At 37.9% G+C, this 17320-nt stretch overlaps 1 protein-coding gene across 1 annotated transcript in view; it reads right to left on the bottom strand.

The window, feature by feature from the left end:
* The window catches only part of SETDB2 (SET domain bifurcated histone lysine methyltransferase 2), a 105112-nt gene that overhangs the window by 36463 nt on the left and 51329 nt on the right, over positions 1–17320 (bottom strand). The window contains exon 15 of the mRNA XM_051990716.1: positions 14774–14962. Within this exon, the coding sequence (XP_051846676.1) occupies positions 14774–14962 (189 nt within the window). The remainder of the gene's footprint in view (positions 1–14773; positions 14963–17320) is intronic.

The following is a 17320-nucleotide window of genomic DNA, read 5'->3' as shown; positions in this document are numbered from 1 at the left end:
AAATAAAGCAAATTCATAATGAAAAAATTTCTCCAGAAACAAATATTAAGTGGACATTTTGGAAAATAAAACAAAACAAAATCTGTATACTAAATAAATTAAAAGTAGTCAGATTCATAATAATGCAGAAAGACAAAGTAACTACATTTATTAAAAAAGTTAAAACTTTGGATAATAAATTTACAAAATAATATTTTTATCTATTTCCTAATTTTAAAACTATTTGCTCTAAAAATGAAATGGAAGAAAATATTTATTAAGGAGGAAGGATTTATATGTCTACTATGACCCAGGCACTGTGCTAAGTGTTTTACAAATATTATCACATTTGATCTTCACAACCCTGAGAAATAGATGCTGTTCTTACCCCCATTTTACAGATGAGGAAACTGAGGCAGATTTGCCTAGGGTCACATAGCTAATAAGGGTCTAAAGCCAGATCTGAAGGAAATCAGGTCTTCCTGATTCCAGACCTAGTGCACTATATACTGTCTTTGGGGCTGCTTATTAACCACTTGGCTGAACTACATTAGTAATTTGCATTTTATTTTAAAGGTCTGTATATTTCTAAATATGTATGCATAAGGAACAATTTGTCATGGACCAAATAGGATACAATCAGTCTTACTGCATCTAAAAAAATGATTTAATTGACCTGTCTTACAAGAAATTGAACAAGAATTTGAACCTATAAATCTCATCATGCTTTGGCCTCAGGTGAATAAATTCTGGGATTTATCCAACAGAGTAATACAAAGATTATGGCCATTTGTAGCAACTTATTTATGTTAAATAGGGTTTTCTGCAGGGTTAGGTAGACCAAACAATAAGTTTGATTGAAAAAGGGCTTGGGGAAGCAAAATAATCTGATACTACATTTTAAGGAATTTTGTGCCCCAGAAGAAATCAATCCATTACATCACCATCATTATTATTATTGTGTGCATCATTGTGTCATAAATGTGAAATTTTGAAAGGATTATATCAATAAATATCTACTTATGTTATGTTATTTTTATTTTACTGTTTGGGAAATATGCAATATGGCCAACTTGTAGAAGGGGCCACATATTAAACTAATGTTCCACGGCCTTCATTTATCCTGACTTCTTCAAGTACAGAGAATCTAAAGCAGTTCTCATTTATATATACCATATTAATGTTTGTATTATCATAAAACACAAAACTTTTATTTGAATGAAATATTAGCAAAGAAATTATTTGTACAAATTATCTTAGAAAGTACTGGGGTAACCCTAATGGTTTTTTCAAGCAAGGTATTATTACATAATGGAAACCATGCATATTCGGTAAATACAAGCAGGGAAGTGGTATGATGACAGTTAAAACAGTAGCAATGTTGCAGGATAGATTGCAGTGCAGGGTTCAAGAAGCTAGCTGACCAGTTGGATGAAGGCAAAAAGTCAGGTATGATAAAAGGCAGTAAAAGGGAAGAAAAGGATACATGAGAAAAACATTTACCAAATTTGGTGGCTAATTGGGAATAAGAATTCAGGGAGAAAAATAAGTTGAAGGCTTCTAAGATTATAAGAAAAATCACTTACTCCCAAACCCTACTAATGCATGGATTTTTTTTTCTATATCATCCCTAATATGTCTAACATTTGTGTGAATATAGTGGATGACAGAACCCTTCCTAGCTACTTTCCATTTGTTTGTCCATAGTTTGAGGACTACTAAAATAAGAATACATCACTCAATATACCAACATGTACTTATCCACTGTATGCCAGGTACTGTGCTTGATGCTGGAGGTACAAAGACAAAAAAAAAATAATAATAAAAATGAAACAATCATTGCTCTCAAGAAGCTAAAATTCTATAGGAGAAATTTGTCCCTATATAAATGCAGCTCACCAATCTTTTTTCTAAGACCTCTTTCTTCCTGAACTGGATGGAGCTGGCTGTTTTACCTCTATCCTGGGCTTACATTGGCTAGTCAGGGTAGTTCCCCAGAGAAGTGACTACAAAGCAACAATTCACTCTTAAGGTTCCTAAGGGAAAATGTGTTGTAGGGAGGATGCACTACTGCTATTTACCACTAAAAAGTCCTGAGTCCCCACCAATGTGTTTCCCATTTAAACAAAGAAATGCCAATAAGCTCTTAAACAGGAAACATTTACTGAACGAGAAGAACAAAGCAATAATAAATACAGCATAACATTTACACAATAGCTAGCAAAAGCAAGAATAGTCAAAGAATGAATCCACCCTTAAATCTGGGTCATATTTTCTACTAATGCACCCATTGTCTATAGCGGACAGAAGTCACACATTCACAGTGTTGACAGAATTTTGTTGTCTTGGTCTTTGTCTACCTATCTCTGAAGCTGTGAATTACTGGAGCTGCACAAAGAGACAGTTTTAGAAGTCAAATTGCAGCTTAAGTAATCACTTTCAGAATGAGGAATACAGTTTGCAAACCGGAAGGTTTCTTGGGCAGGAAATCTCAACATGTTGCAGGAAAGGAAGAGATTTTATACACAAATCATAAGTGGGAAGGGAGGAGGACAGAAGGTGACTTACAGTACAATCATTTTCAGGTTTGATTGATTTCACATGACAGGCACATAAATGAACAATTCTGGGATTGTTTTACATCTAGAGGGTCATGACCATCCCCTCCTGGGGTAAAGAACCAGAGTTCTGTGACAGGAAGAGTTTGCTATAGTTCTTGGTTTGCTTCCCTTCTTGTACAATACAATACAAGAATGTAGCCAGTGTGTGTGATCAATAATTTCAAGCTGCTTTGTGAGTTTCTGATTCCCAAGCCAGAAAAGACAGCTCTGAGAGATCATAAAAATCATAAAATGAAGACAATAGTAGTTCATGTGAGGATCAAATGGCTTAATATAATACCTGGCCACCTAGTAGATACTTAATGCCTTTTTCCTTCTCTCCACCCCTCCCCAAGAATTTTAAGCTCTTTCAGTAAAGCAATAGGATTACTTTCTTTTAGTCAGTGAAACAGTAGTCCTACCCCTGCAGTCTGCAGCTTCCAGTTCTAAAAACGCCTTTGACTGGGGATGGAAGCAATTTTTAGCTGTTTCCCTGAGAAGCAGCTCCTTCAGGTTTCAGAACTATAGAGCTACTCAGTTCATCTCTCTAGGACTCTGAGGAGTTTTTCCCTATCAAGCCTGAGAGAGGAATAGAAAGCAATTCAGTGGGTACCTGAAGAGTTTTTCAGGCTATCAATGAATAGTACTAGAAGAGTAATAATCCCAGCTTCACTCCAATCTTTCCACTGGCCTTCAAATACTAGAAGATGCTAAAAATACAGTGTTTGGCACATGGAAGGTATTTAATAAATGACTATTAACTCCATTTGATTTTGTCTCAGACAGACCTTTTGAGAAGAAGTTCAGCCTCTTCTCCAAAAACTCCAAGGCTTCCTTCATTCAGTCCTCTCTTCTCAGAAATTTCTCATTTAAGCATCTGCATCTGCCTTCATCATCTTTTGATTCTGGTCTACTCAAATTCTGTGAGTGGTCTGTTCTGAGAAATTTCCTCTTTAGGCAGAAATGCTATCTTCCTATTCTTCTGACCTTTGCCTTTTCACTTTATGTGTGATCTCTTACTCCAGTTGAAAAATCCAAAGTCCATATCATATGGACATAAAGTAAGTTTCCCATAATCCCAGACAGTTCTTCAATTTCGAATTTCTCATGATCTTCTTTAAAACCCTGAAAACAAGCCCACAATATCTTTCAGCCATCTTTGCCTTGAATTAGGACTTTTACTTCTGAGAAACTGTTCTTTTTCCAGTCCTTTCAGAACACTGTGTCTTCACCTCAAGTACTTTTATCTGATAGACTGTTTTTCTTCTGGAGCATATTTTATCTGTGTTCCACCAACAATTTTTTTTCTGCCTCGCACAGTCAGTCCTTGGCAGAGATTAACCATTTAATTAGTGTTTTGTTTCCTTGGCTCACTCTTTCAGAAACAAAAATGTCCACATCAACAAGGCAGAATACAGAGAAAATAGAGGCAGGCCATTCTCCCCAAGCTCCCTTTTTCCATTCTTTTTATCTCAAAAACCTTTAACGCCATCTCTCATTCTTTGTCTACCTATCTCTGATCTACTGAAGTACCAAAGACACTCTCTTTACATATGTCTTTGATCCTTTCTTTCTTTGTATCTTCTCCAGTCAACTTGCATCTTCAATCACCTCCTTCTGTCAATTCTTTGACATGTCAGAATCAACTGTCTCCCTTCCTTTGTTTTCAGAAATATCCAAACCTTCCCCATACTTAAAAACATCTTTACTCTGCCCTATCATCCCCTGAAGATATATCATTTTATATCTCTCTTTCCTTTCTCAGCCAAATTCCTTTAAACAGCTGCTTTGACTCATTCTCTTTCTACTTCCTCTCGATTTGCTCCTAAACCCTTCACAATCTGGACTCTGATATCACTTAACTGCAATTACTTCTTCTAAATTGACCAGCAATTTCCTGATTGCCAAAACTAAAGACTTTTCTCATCTTTCTTGATTTATCTGACGCCTGATCTCTCCGAGTTTTCATGACTCTCCTTTGTCATATTTCCTGTCTGACCAGTCTTTCTCAGTCTCCATCAGAATCTCAGGCTCTTCCTTTCTCCCTGTGGGATCCCTAAAAAGACTCCCTGCCTCAGGGCCCAACTTCATTGTGTCACCTGTAGGCAGGTGACTCCCTCATTCATAAATGCAGCCCCAGTCTCTCCCCAGAGCTTCAGTCTCACATTTCCGTCTCGCATTTCCAATTGTCTCCTACGTATTTCAAATTGGATCTCCTGGAGAGGGAATGAAAACTGAATTCATTATTTTCCCCCCTAAGGATATAATCAGGAAGACCTGAGTTCAAATCTGACCTCAGACACTTAGGAATTGGGTGACTCTGGCTAAATCATTTAATCTTTCCCATAATCCCCATATAGTTCTTCAGTTTACAATTCCAAACCACCAGACTTCCATGCCTCAGGCCCACGATCTTGGAGTTATTCTAGGTTCTCATTTTCCCTCACCCTACACATTGCCAAATTTTGCTGATTCTACCATCACAATATTCTTCCTTTATGATTCCTCTGCACTCACAGTTACAACTTTAAATCAGGCTCATGTTACCATTGACTTGGCTTATTACAGCCTTCTAACTAGCCTCCCTGCCTCAAGTCTCCCACAACTACACTTTCCTACACATTGTTGCCAATACAATTTTCTTTAAATGCAAATCTGTTAGAATTCTTACAAAGTGCTAAGTCAGTGGAATTGATACAGACAATAATTATCTAATTTAGCATGGTACTTAACAGTTCTCTAGTTCACTAATGTACTTAGTACTTAATAGAGTTCCACAAGATTCAAACCTTTAAGAGAGCCTATATAAGGAGGAGCCCACTAAAGGACAAGCTCTGCTCTTGGAGGAGGAGACTGATTCATTCCATCTTCCATCTTTGTGTTGGCTGGAGGCTGAAGCTGGCAGAGGCAAAGGACTAGCAGCAGGAGTTCTTGGAACCAAGGGGAGAGTTAGGCCTCTAAGAAAGATAACCGGGCCCAAGGAAGGAGACAATAAAGGATTTGGACTTTTAACTCCTGGCTGCATTTGAGGTGATTATTACACCAAGCTGAAACTAAGGCTGCTCCCAGAAGCCCCCCAAGAAACCTGCTCCCAGAGAAGATTATATTTTAGAGAAGAATATTACACAAATCTAATCATGTGACTCTCCCATTCAACCAACTTCCTATTATCTCTAGGATAAAATATAAATTTTTAAATTTTTAACGGTCTGGTTTTAACTTATCTCTCCATCCTCATTGAGCATTATTGTCTCTCTTGAACTCAAAATCCAGATGTTACCTATCAGATACTCCATCTATACCACCATTCTTCTGCTTCCTCATCCTTAGAAGGAACTCTCTCCTTGTCTCCCTCAGCTCAGGTAACACCTTTGGTGCAATGTCTTTCCTGTCCCAGCTGCTAGTGCCCTAACTCTTGAAGAATCTTGTATTTAACTACTTTGTAAAATGCCATATTTATCTTCTATTTATTATCATTAATTTATATTATCTTCATTTAACTTTATGTTTACACTCTATATTTTTATATTTGCTTCTCTTGACCATTAGAATGTAAGCTCATAGCTCCCTGCCTAGGGAGTAGGGATCATTTCACTCTTTTCACTTCTATTCTCATTAACATAACTCTTAACTTCCCAGTTCATCCTTTTTCTGAGTCTCCCTCTCTGATTAGGGTGATATCATCCTACCAGTCTCCTGGATTTGAAATCTTATTGGTACCCTTAACTCTTAACTGTCCTTCAACATTCATCTCTATTCAGTTTCCAAATCTTGCTTTTAGTATTTCTCTTGCATCCTTCTCTATTCGTTACTCACAGAACCACCACTTTAGTTCAAATTCTCATCATCTTCTAGACAAAGGCTTCCTAAGGAGATTCCCTACCTCAAGTCTTTTAACATTCTCATCTATTCTCCAAAAAATTGCCAAAGTGATTTTTCTTAAACACATGTCTGATTATACCATTTTCCTACACAATCAACTCCCATGGTTCTTTATTGCCTCTCAGATAAAATATAAGCTATTTTGTACATAAGACAGATCTGAATAATTGGAGAAATATTAATTGCTCATGTATAGGTCAAGTCAATATAATAAAAATAATAATGCTATCTAAATTGATTTATATATTCAATGTCATGTCAATTAAACTATAAAAGGATTATTTTATTGAACTGGGAATATGACAACAAAATTCATCTGGAAGAATAAAAATTTAAAAAAACAAAAAAATCTCAAGGGAAATTTATCAAAATAATTTGACTTTAAGAAATAAAAAAATCAATCAATAAACAGATTAACTACACAATAAATTAAAGCAAAATAAGTATGGTTGTCTAGCAGTTGATAAATACAAATATCAAAGCTACTGGGATAAACTTTAACTATTAACAATCTTTTAGAAAAACTGGAAAAGATCTGTCAAGAATTAGTTATAGACTAACTCCCCTTTCACATATGATGATAAGTTCCAAAGAGGAGCATGACTCCAAATAGGTACATAAAGGGTAATAGTAACATCATAAATAATTTAGATGGAATGGAAGAAATTACCTGTTACACATGTGGATACAGGAAGAAATCAAAGGGGATACAAATAAAAGCCAGAGATGATCACAGAAAGTAAAATGAATAATTTTGTTACCTAAAATGAAAAGTTTTACACAAGTAAAAATAATACAACTAAAAATAAGAAGAAAAGCAAGCAAATGGGGGGAAAGGCATCTTTACAAGTAAGTTAGTTCTTCATGAACACCTCAAATGTGCTATAAGAGTGAAAGAAAACAACTTTTTAAAGAAAACTTTGCCAAGTGAAGTAAGCAGAACCAGGTGGTCAATTTGTACAAGGACAAAATCATAAAAAATAACAACTTAGACTTTAGAATTCTGATCAATAGAATAATAAAACTTGAGTTTAGAGGACTTTAGATAAAACATGTTATATCTCATACCAGAGAGGTTTTTAGAATGAGAGGCATTTTTTGGACATAGCTAATATAAGAATTTGTCTTGCCCAAATAAATATGTACACACACAAACACACATTCTTGCTACATAAGTTTTATTTTGCTTTTCATTTGGCAATGGGAAAAAGGAAGAGATGTGAGAAGAAAGGAAATTTTGGGGTTTTTTTTCTTCAAAGGTTCTTTATTGAATATAATTTTATTATGTTGTGATAAAGTTGTTTATTTTTTCTGCTTTTTCTTACTTTTTTTTTACCAACTTTATTTTTTAATTTAATATAAAATAGAAAGACAGAAAATAAAAATTAAACAAAATCAAACAAAACAAAGAACACGGTGATATGCCCAGCAGAATGTCAGGGAGGATTCAAAATATAACGATTTTCAGTTCAAGAAAGGATATATAATAGTAAAAAAAATTATATTCACATGTCCATCTTTATTTCTTTGTAGATTGTTCTTTTGTTCTCTGCTGTACCCATTTTTTACTTTTTTTCCCCCTTTTATCCCCTCCACCTCCCCCAAGCAGGCTATAGTTAAGCACATTTAAGCTATGTTTAATACACACACATGCACAAAAATACATATACATTTATGCCCATCCACAGACCATCACACATATATATCTATTATATATATACACATACACATATACATGTATACATATCTACATATACTCAAACACACATAAAATAATATTAGTATGGCTGACATATAATGTAAATTTCTTAATTGAATTTTCAAGCTTGACTGTGTCTAAGATCAATTATTAGCTGTACTTTTTTTTCCTAATAAATTTGACTCCTGATCTATGCCTTAGTGTTTATACACACCTCTTCTTTCCTATTTCTGCTAAGTCTTCTACTTTAATTCTGCTCCTTAACTTGCCTTACTATTACTTAACCTCCCCCTACGCAGGGATCCCTCCTTTGTCTTCTTCCCTCACCCTTTGCTTCCCCATCCCCCCATCTCCCCTCCCTTATTTCTTTATAGATTTTGGAGGGTGCTAAATCCTTCATGGTATATATGTAGTATGGCCTATTGAACCCATTCCCGATGTAATAGGTTTTCAGAACTAGGAGCCCTCCTCCTGCCTCTAATGTCTTTGTGTTTATTCTTCCTCTGTATCTCATTTGTATAAATCTTTTTGAGCTATCCAATTCCTGATATTAATTGTAAACATATAGTATATATTTCCATGTAGAAAACAATCTGTCCATGTCAAGTTCTTTAAAATTAATCTTTGATATTGGCTCTTATATGATAAATTTTCTACTGAGTTCTGGTTTGGTTGAAAGAAAAGTCCTGAAAATCTGCAAGTTTGCTGAATGTCCATTTTTTGCATTGAATATGGTGGATAATTTTGCCGAATATGATATTTTTGGCTGCACGCCTAGTTCTTTTGATTGCCAATATATGTGAATCCAGGACCCGCAGTTTTTTATTGTGGCTGCTGCTAAATCCTGTATAATTCTAATTGTAGCACCAGCTACAATTTGATTTGATTGTGATTGTTTTTTGAATTGTTTTTTTCTTGTTTCTTGCAAATTTTTTTCTTTGATCTAGGATTTTTGAAATTTGGCAGTAATGTTCCTATGTGTTTTCCATAAAGGATCTCTTTGAAGTGGTGATCAGTGCATTTTTTTTTCTATTTCTACTTTTCCTTCATGATTGATAGATCCTGATAAGGACAATTTTCTTGGATTATTTCTTGCATTTTTGTGTCAAGCTTCTCTTTTTGGATTCAGGTAGTCTAATTTTTATATTTTCTCTTGATCTGTTCTCCAGATGTTCTTTTATAAAATGTTGCACATTTTATTCTATTTTTTTCATTCTTTTTATTGTTTTGTTATTTCTTGATTTCATTGCTTTACTAACTTTCCCTTGCCCAATTCTAATTTTCAAAGACTTATTTTCATCTTTGAGACTCGTCTTTTCTAATTGGGTAACTTTTTGTCATAATCTTGGACGGTTTTTATTATTTTTTTCCTCACTGTCTCTCATTTGATTTTTAAAGTGTGTTTGACTTCTATGAATTCTCTCTGGGCACAGAGCCGTTAACCACTTCTCTTTGAGGTATAAGAAACTCCTTTTACTTCAGGGTCCTCCTCTGAAGATGAACTCTGGTCTTCCCTATTCCCATACTAAGTTTCTATGGTTGGAGGTCTTCTTTGCTGGTTCATTTTTTATTAACGAGAAGTATTAGTGTGAGCACTAATCTTGGGGAGGGGGGATGGTGCCTCAAGCTTCCCTTCAGCTCTTCTCTGACCAGGAACCCCAAACCCAGAGCTCCCACTCCTGCAAGTGCCTGCAGTCAGCAGTGACCCCCTGCCTCTGTACTCCAGTGTGCTCTGCAGCCTTGATGGGCCTGGTATCCCCATGGGCTGATCCCAACTCCTCATTCTGTTCCTGCTGAGACTCCAGGCCCACCTAGTTCACCCCAGGGGGTCCCCACTCAGTGTTTCTGCAGAGGTAGCCAGGAGTTGTCTGTGCTCATTAATGTTGACCTGAAGGCTTTCTTCAGGTCTCCTAGAGTTATACCAGAAGGACCCCAGTTCTGTCCCAAGTTGTCTAGATTTTTCACCAGTCTGGGTTCCCCAAGGTACAAATTTGTTCTGTTTGAGGGGATGTCTGGAGAGTTTGAAATTTATCAACTTACTCCACTATCATCCCAGGGAGAATCCTCCCCTCAATAATTTTGTTTAATCAGAAAAAAATTAACTTTAAAAAAGTATGTGTGTAAATTGCTTTGTTTTGAAAGCCCTTCCCAATCCTGCCCTAACTTACCTTTCCTGTCCCATTCAACAGTACTTTCTTCCCCTCCCTTCCCCCAAAGGACCTAGCCAAACTGTCCCACTGATGGAAAGCCATCTCCGACCTCCTCCCCTCTCCAGCTTGGAGCCAGCTTCCACCATGCTTAGAAGGAAGGCTCTCCTTCCTCACCTCACCTCACTGAGAGCTTTATTTCCTTCAAGACACAAATCTGGCATCAGCTTTTACATGAAGCGGTTCCTGATCTCTGCAGCTGCTTCCTCCCACCCCCCAAAGACCTTGTACTTTTCCTGGATGTACAGACATTATAGAGTGGCCAAGAGACCACAGCAGTCCAGCTACTTGTTTCCCAGTCTTCCTCATACCTACTCTGTCCCCTCCACCCTTTATTCCATCCTCCTCTTGCCATGATTCATTGCCTTGGTGAGTTTCCCGGTAGAAACATGTTCTGTTCTGGGAAATTGAAACACAAGGATCTCTAAGTTCTTTAGAAAAAATTTTCCCTGTGGTTAGCAGTGTTTACAAAGTAAGCTTTTTAAACAAATAAAAGCTAACAGATTTTCCTAATGAACAGAAGAAAAAGCTTCAGATTTTTAAGGAAAACTGAGGCTTTCCAAGGGAAAAAGAGATACAACATTTCTACTTTGGGGTTTATAGTAAAGGGAGAGTTAAGGAGGACTAGAAAGAAAAAGGAAAGGGAAGGAGACAGGAAATATATGGGAGAGAAAAAAAAGAGACTAGAAAGCAGAGGAGACAAGTTTGAAGGGAGATGAGAAGGACCCCCATTTGGCTGTGACAGTGCAAGCAGAGAGGTCACTTCTCGTGATCCCTCTGACACTATCACACACCTTCGTTCCCAGTCTTGGCCCTGATCTTGGCTCCCTCCTTCCAGCCTGGGTTCTCCAGTTCCGTGTGACCTTCCCTTGCCCTAGAACTGCAAGACGGACCGCACTGGGAGCTGGTGGCCACTTCTCCAGCTTCTCCAGCTGGGCTACTGCTGCATTCTATCAGAATGAACATGATAAAAGCCTCACTTGGACCTCAGGCCTGAAGCCTGGAAATTCCCAGGCAGGTTCTCTCACAAGCCAATGCCCTTGGGGCTTAGCCTTTCAAAGACAGTGTGGGACACTTTGATGAAGGACCTCACCCTGATTTAGGGTAACTATCATTTTTCCAAATATTTCCCTCTACAAGTGAAGCCATTTGCCTAAAAATCATCAAACAGTTTAGGAGAGCAGGGTCACATGTCCTATTTTCTTTTAGGACTCAGTTCAAATGCCATTATCCTTCATGAAATGTTCTCTATTTCCTTCAATTCTTACTTGTTACTTCTAGAACTAAATAGAAACTCTGTTACCTCTTTATAACAGCTTCTCTTCTCCCTCTCCCTCTCCCTCTTTCTCTCTCTCCATATACATTTTAATCTTTTTATTTTCAAAACATACCTAATTTTCAACTTTCACCCTTGCAAAACCTTGTGTTCCTAATTTTTTTTTCCCTTCCTTCCCCTCTCCCCTATCTCTTTCTATATTTCTAAATATCTTTTTTTAGATCAAGAATTTTAAAAGTGCCTACAATGTAGCTCTATACTAGGTACTAGAGATACAAATGCAGAAAATCAAATTCATTCCTGCCCTCAAAGAACTTTTCATTTGCTGGGCAATCAGTCCCTTCTCATGTTTCTCCTCTCCACTCCCAAAGCCACTACCCTGGTCTAGATGCTACTGGTTAAAAATAAAAAAATAAACTTTTTAAACAAAGAGAAATTAACAGACTTTCCTGGTGAACAGAAGGAAAAAACTTCATGTTTTCAAGGTAACCTGAGGCTTTCCAGGGGGAGAAAGGAGATACAGAATTACTATCATGGGTACCCTGGTTCAGATACTGTTTAGCAGTGAGCATACAAAGAATTGTATAAGAATGTTCCTCTCTCAAGTAGTTCACAGTCTAAAGGGAAAGACAATATATGAAAAACCACATACAGGATAAATTGGGAATAATTAACAGAGAGAAAGCAATAGAATTAAGAGGAAATTACTAAATGCTTCCTTTAGATCATGAAGCACATGGAGGGGCAGAGGAGACATGGGTGAGTAGGTGTAAGAAGGATGGAAAGCAGGGAAGTTGGCTATGAGGGACTTGGACTACCAACGAGTTTAGATTTGATCCTGAAGGTGAAAGGCAGCCCCTGGTGTTTATTGAGTAATGCCAGCTGTATCACAAGGAAATCATAAAGGAGAGAAAAGGACCCACAGGTGCAAAAATGTTATAGTGGCTCTTTTTGTGGTGGCAAAGAATCGGAAATTGAGAGGATGTCCATCAGTTGGGGAATGATTGAATAAGTTATGGTATATAAATATAATAAAATATTATTGTTCTATAAGAAATGATGAGCAAGCTGATTTCAGAAAATCCTGGAAAGACTTACATGAACTAATGTAGAGTGATATGAACAGAATCAAGAGAACGTTGTACACAGAAACAAGAATATTGTGATGATCAACTGTGAAGGACTTGGCTCTTTCAACAATAAGGTGATTCAAGGCAATAAAAAAAAAAAAGAATTAGGATTGAAAAAGGATCATTGAATTTGGCAAGTAATGGTCACTATGAAGAGAGCAATTTCAGTGGAATGAAGTTGGAAGTTCGGCTACAGAGAGTTTTAAGAGTGAGAAGAAGGGAAATAGAAACAGCCTTCTCAAGTCTCCTCTCCTATCCATTTTGCACACTGCTGACAAAATGTCATTCCCCTCATGACGTTTCATTATTACCAGTTAATACTCTACTGTAAGCAAGGATCCAGGAAAGGAGCAGGTAGGAATGGAAAAAGCACATTCACATGATAAAAGGGGAGCACTTCAAGAGATCAAAACTCACAAGTGCTCCTGGAACCAGATGAGAATATAATTGGGAAATGTTTAACAAAATAAATATACAACCTAAATAATGTTATTTTATATTTTTCTAAGTCAATATGTAGTTATAGGGATCCAGTTCCATTTGATTTTTGACATTACTAATTCTAACCCACCCATTTTACAGATGAGAAGAGGAAGAGGCCCAGGGAGATGATGTGACTTGCTAATAGTCATATATCAGAGGAAGGATTTGAATTCAGGTTCATTAATTATAGAACCAATGATCCTTCTACTGAACGAGGTACTCTTAACTTATTGATCTTTGTATGCATATAAATTCTACTCTCTGCCCTTGCCCCCCAAGTAAAAGTTGGGCTTCTTGTGGAAAAGGAATTATGTTTTTAACTTGGCATCCCCAGGTCTCTCTAGTAATAAATGCTTGACCAAATTATGTAGGAAAAAACACATATGTAACTCAAGAAAGTCAAATATTGTTCAATAAACTGGGATTCTCTCTGACAGTTTCTGAGAACCCTGTGTCAATATAATTTATTCTACCTACTTACAGAATTGATCTTGTCTTAGGAGGAATTCCAGAAATATAGGTAATGTAAAAGCAAAATATATCACTGAAACTAATTTTTTAAAAGGAATAACAAAAAGGTCAACAGTCTTAAAATCCATTTCAAGTTACTATGGTATAACTCAGCAAAGAAAGAGGATCTTAGAATTTAAAGGTGGGAGAGGGACTTAAAAATATCAAGTTTAAGTGGAGCTAAAACGATGAACTAAAGCTCCACCTCTTTCTCCTTCCCCTCCTTAAAAAAAGTACAAAACCTTCCTCCAATCAGTTTTTAAAATGCACCAAACTGAATTCTCATGGGGAAATCCAAGGGAAAAAAAACACTAAATGAGTTATTTTTTTAGCCCAGGGAATCCGAATCTTTGTTTCCTCGATCGCCATCAGGACAATAGGAAGGAATTACTATACAGAAGAACAATTTTAAAAGTCTTTAATTTTTTTTTTCTTTTAAGTCATCTTTTAAAAAGACTTTTTAAATAAAGTTCTTACAACTCTGGAGATTGTTGATGAAGTAGCCTGTTTGTTCCTTGATAAAGAAATAATGTTAGCTAGCTGCAGCCTGCTGGGAGGAAAAATGGTTATCAAGGTCCCTGGCACACAGTGAGCACTTAAAAAATGTTTTTTGGCTGATGCTCTCCATTTCCTGACAAAGTCTGGACTGGTTTCAGAATGAGACATACATTTTTGAACATGGCAATATAGGAATTAGTTTCGCTTGATTAATGCACATTGGGAAAAAATGTTTTCCCATTTTTTTCTGGGGTGGGAGGGGGGGTGCAAAGAGTAAGGAACAAAGGAAAAATGTCTCATTTAAAAAAAAGAGAGCAGGTGGGACGTGTCAAGACCGGACTAAATTCTAGAGATTACTTTAGTTCCCAGGCTTAACTGTCCAGGGAACCAAGAGCTGGCTCTTCCCCAACCAGGAAACGCCTCGTGGAGACAGAAGACTAGCGAGGGGGAAAAGCCGAGGAAAACTCGTCTATGTTCCCATCCCCGTGCGAGACAGCCGTGGCACTTACCAGCGGGGTCTCGGAGGGCCTCGTCCATCATCATCATGATTGACAAGCAGGCAGGGCCCACCTGGCCCAGAGAAAGAGAGAGGGAGGTTTTGGGCCGGCGCAGGGAGGGCGGGAGAAGTGCACGCAGGGCGTCTCGGAACTCCCAAGCCCCTCCTCTCCCCGGCAGCCTTTGGCCTCTCGCGAGTGATGCTGAGGGGATGGATCAGCTCAGTTTCGATTCCTCATTCTGCAGTATAAATTGAGTTTCTGTTGACTTTTGGTGGGGCTGCGGGTTTTCGGCCTGCTGGACTTTTCACCCCTTCTCCTCCCCTCCCGGGGCCTACGGGAGTCCGGTGCAGCGAGCCGACGGGCCTAGGTGTCCAGGCCTCGAGTTCTCTCCACCTGGAACACTATTTCTTAAATTTATGTCTATCTTAAATGTTCACATCGCCCGGATTCCCTGCATTCCACCTCCTTCCCCTTTCAAGCAAGCCATCCCCCTCTTTTTACAGATTTTAAAAGTTTGGCCAAAAATAACATCCCTTTTCATTCTTGCCGGTAGGGCAACAGTGGAAAGGCCGGCCCGGGGTCCCAGGAGCTGGGAGTCTGGCTCAAAGGCCTATTTGCTGGAGCGTATCCATCTCTGGGGCCTCAATTTCCTCATCTGTCAAAAACGTGTGGCACAAAATGATTTCTGCCCAGCCAGCCTCAATGGCCCCGACTCAAGTCCACGGCCCTTCGCTTCCTTTTGGGGTTAGTGGGGAGACAAGGCGGCTTACCTTACACTATTCCACAGAACGTGGGATGTGAGAGCAGCTTGGGTGACTAGGCCAAGCGTTAGATGTGCTTGCAAAGATCATCTCCCCAGCCCACCTGACACCCGGGGGTGGGGGATGGGGGCAAACTGTGGTGGGAAATGATTCTAGTCATTCTAAGTAGAACTGAGTAGTCATAAGTCTATCTGTAAATTGGTAACAAGTTAGTGAGCACCTATGGAATGCACACACAGCACCATACACTTTATGGGGGGAGGGAGGAGGGTTCCGTAATGAGGATCAGACACAGCCCTCTATAAAAGAACAGATGAGACAGAACTTCACCAACAAAATATGTACAAGTAACAGAAATGTTTTTTTAAATTGATCCGGAAGTCAAGGATTAAGATAGGTATATATTAAGGCTGGGATCCCAAATATTCCTTACCAGCTGTGCAATCCTCAGCAAGTTAATTTGACTTCTCAGCCCCAGTATCCTCATCTGTAAAATGAGGCGATTACTAGCTTCATCACTTACCTTTATAGTGTTGTTGTGAAAAGCAAATGAAATAATGCATGTAAGGGATTTTGCAAACCTAAAGGCATTATATAAATGTCAGTTATAATTCTTAAAAGTAGGATCAATCAGAGGAAAGCTTGGTCAGATGCACTCTGAGCTTCAGCTTTGAAGGAAAGAGTACATGCATAAAGGTTATCTAGACAAAGTCTTGAAGAGGGAGAGGGACATTAGTATATTCAAAACAAATGCTGCAGGCTTTAATATATACTAGAAGATGAACAGTAAGCTAAAACTAGGGCTTGTGGGGTGGTGATTTTTTTTTTAATGAAAAAGATTGGGAACAGTCCATTGATATTTGTCATTTAGCTCTTCAGCTCAAAAATCTTCAGTAGCTCCATTCTGATTCTTGAATCAAGTTCAAACTCCTCTGTCTAGCAATTAAGGCCTTCCCTGAAAGTCTTCTTTTGGGCTCTTACTACCCTTCTCCAGTGTGCACTCCAGTGAAACTAAACAACTGCCTTCTCCCCAAACATATGCTCTCAACTCCATGATCTTTCTCTTTATGGAATTCTTATTACTTCTTTAAAGCCCAAGTGGAATGCTGCCTCTTTCAGAAATCACTTTACAATATTCCTCCCTCTCTCCGGGCGGGACCTCCTCCCACCAACCATGTCTTTGAGGGCAATGGATGAATCTAACCTAAATTGCATCTCTCCCAGTATGTGTGTACTATTGTAATGTATTAAGGAAAATGTGAATGGGTTCAGAAGGTAAGGAAGTTGTGCAAAGAAAATGGTTCAAGGCCTTCAACCAGGCAAGAGTTTATTATTAGTCCATTCCCAGTTGGTGAATACACAGAGCAGTAATAGAAACATTTCTTTAAAAGCATCCTACAATTCAGGCTGAGCTTCTATACACTCGGAATTAATAAGATCTTATTTTATTTTTGTAGTATAATATGGTTTTCATTTTCCCCTACAAATAAAGCTTTAAGAGTCATGTCCAGATAGATCTGTCATAAATTATAAGGGCTAGGAAAATGTGAGGTTCAGCACTGTGGGACATGAACCAAAAACAAATATTCCTAAAAAACAGGAATAAAAGACAGAAGAATCTTCTGTGATATATACTTCCTTAAACATATTCATATTAAAACAATGAACAAATTTTATGTTAATATTCCTAACATTCAAAACAATTACTTCCACCCTACTTATTCACAAGCTGAATGGAAGTAAAGAGCCTATATCTACATCTATTTAACCACTTTCTGTTACCTTCTATGTCATTCTT

This window comes from Antechinus flavipes, chromosome 3 (assembly GCF_016432865.1).
Source record: "Antechinus flavipes isolate AdamAnt ecotype Samford, QLD, Australia chromosome 3, AdamAnt_v2, whole genome shotgun sequence".
Lineage (NCBI taxonomy): Eukaryota > Metazoa > Chordata > Mammalia > Dasyuromorphia > Dasyuridae > Antechinus > Antechinus flavipes.
Note: the sequence above shows the minus strand (reverse complement) of the source record. Positions and strands in the feature narration are given on the sequence as shown.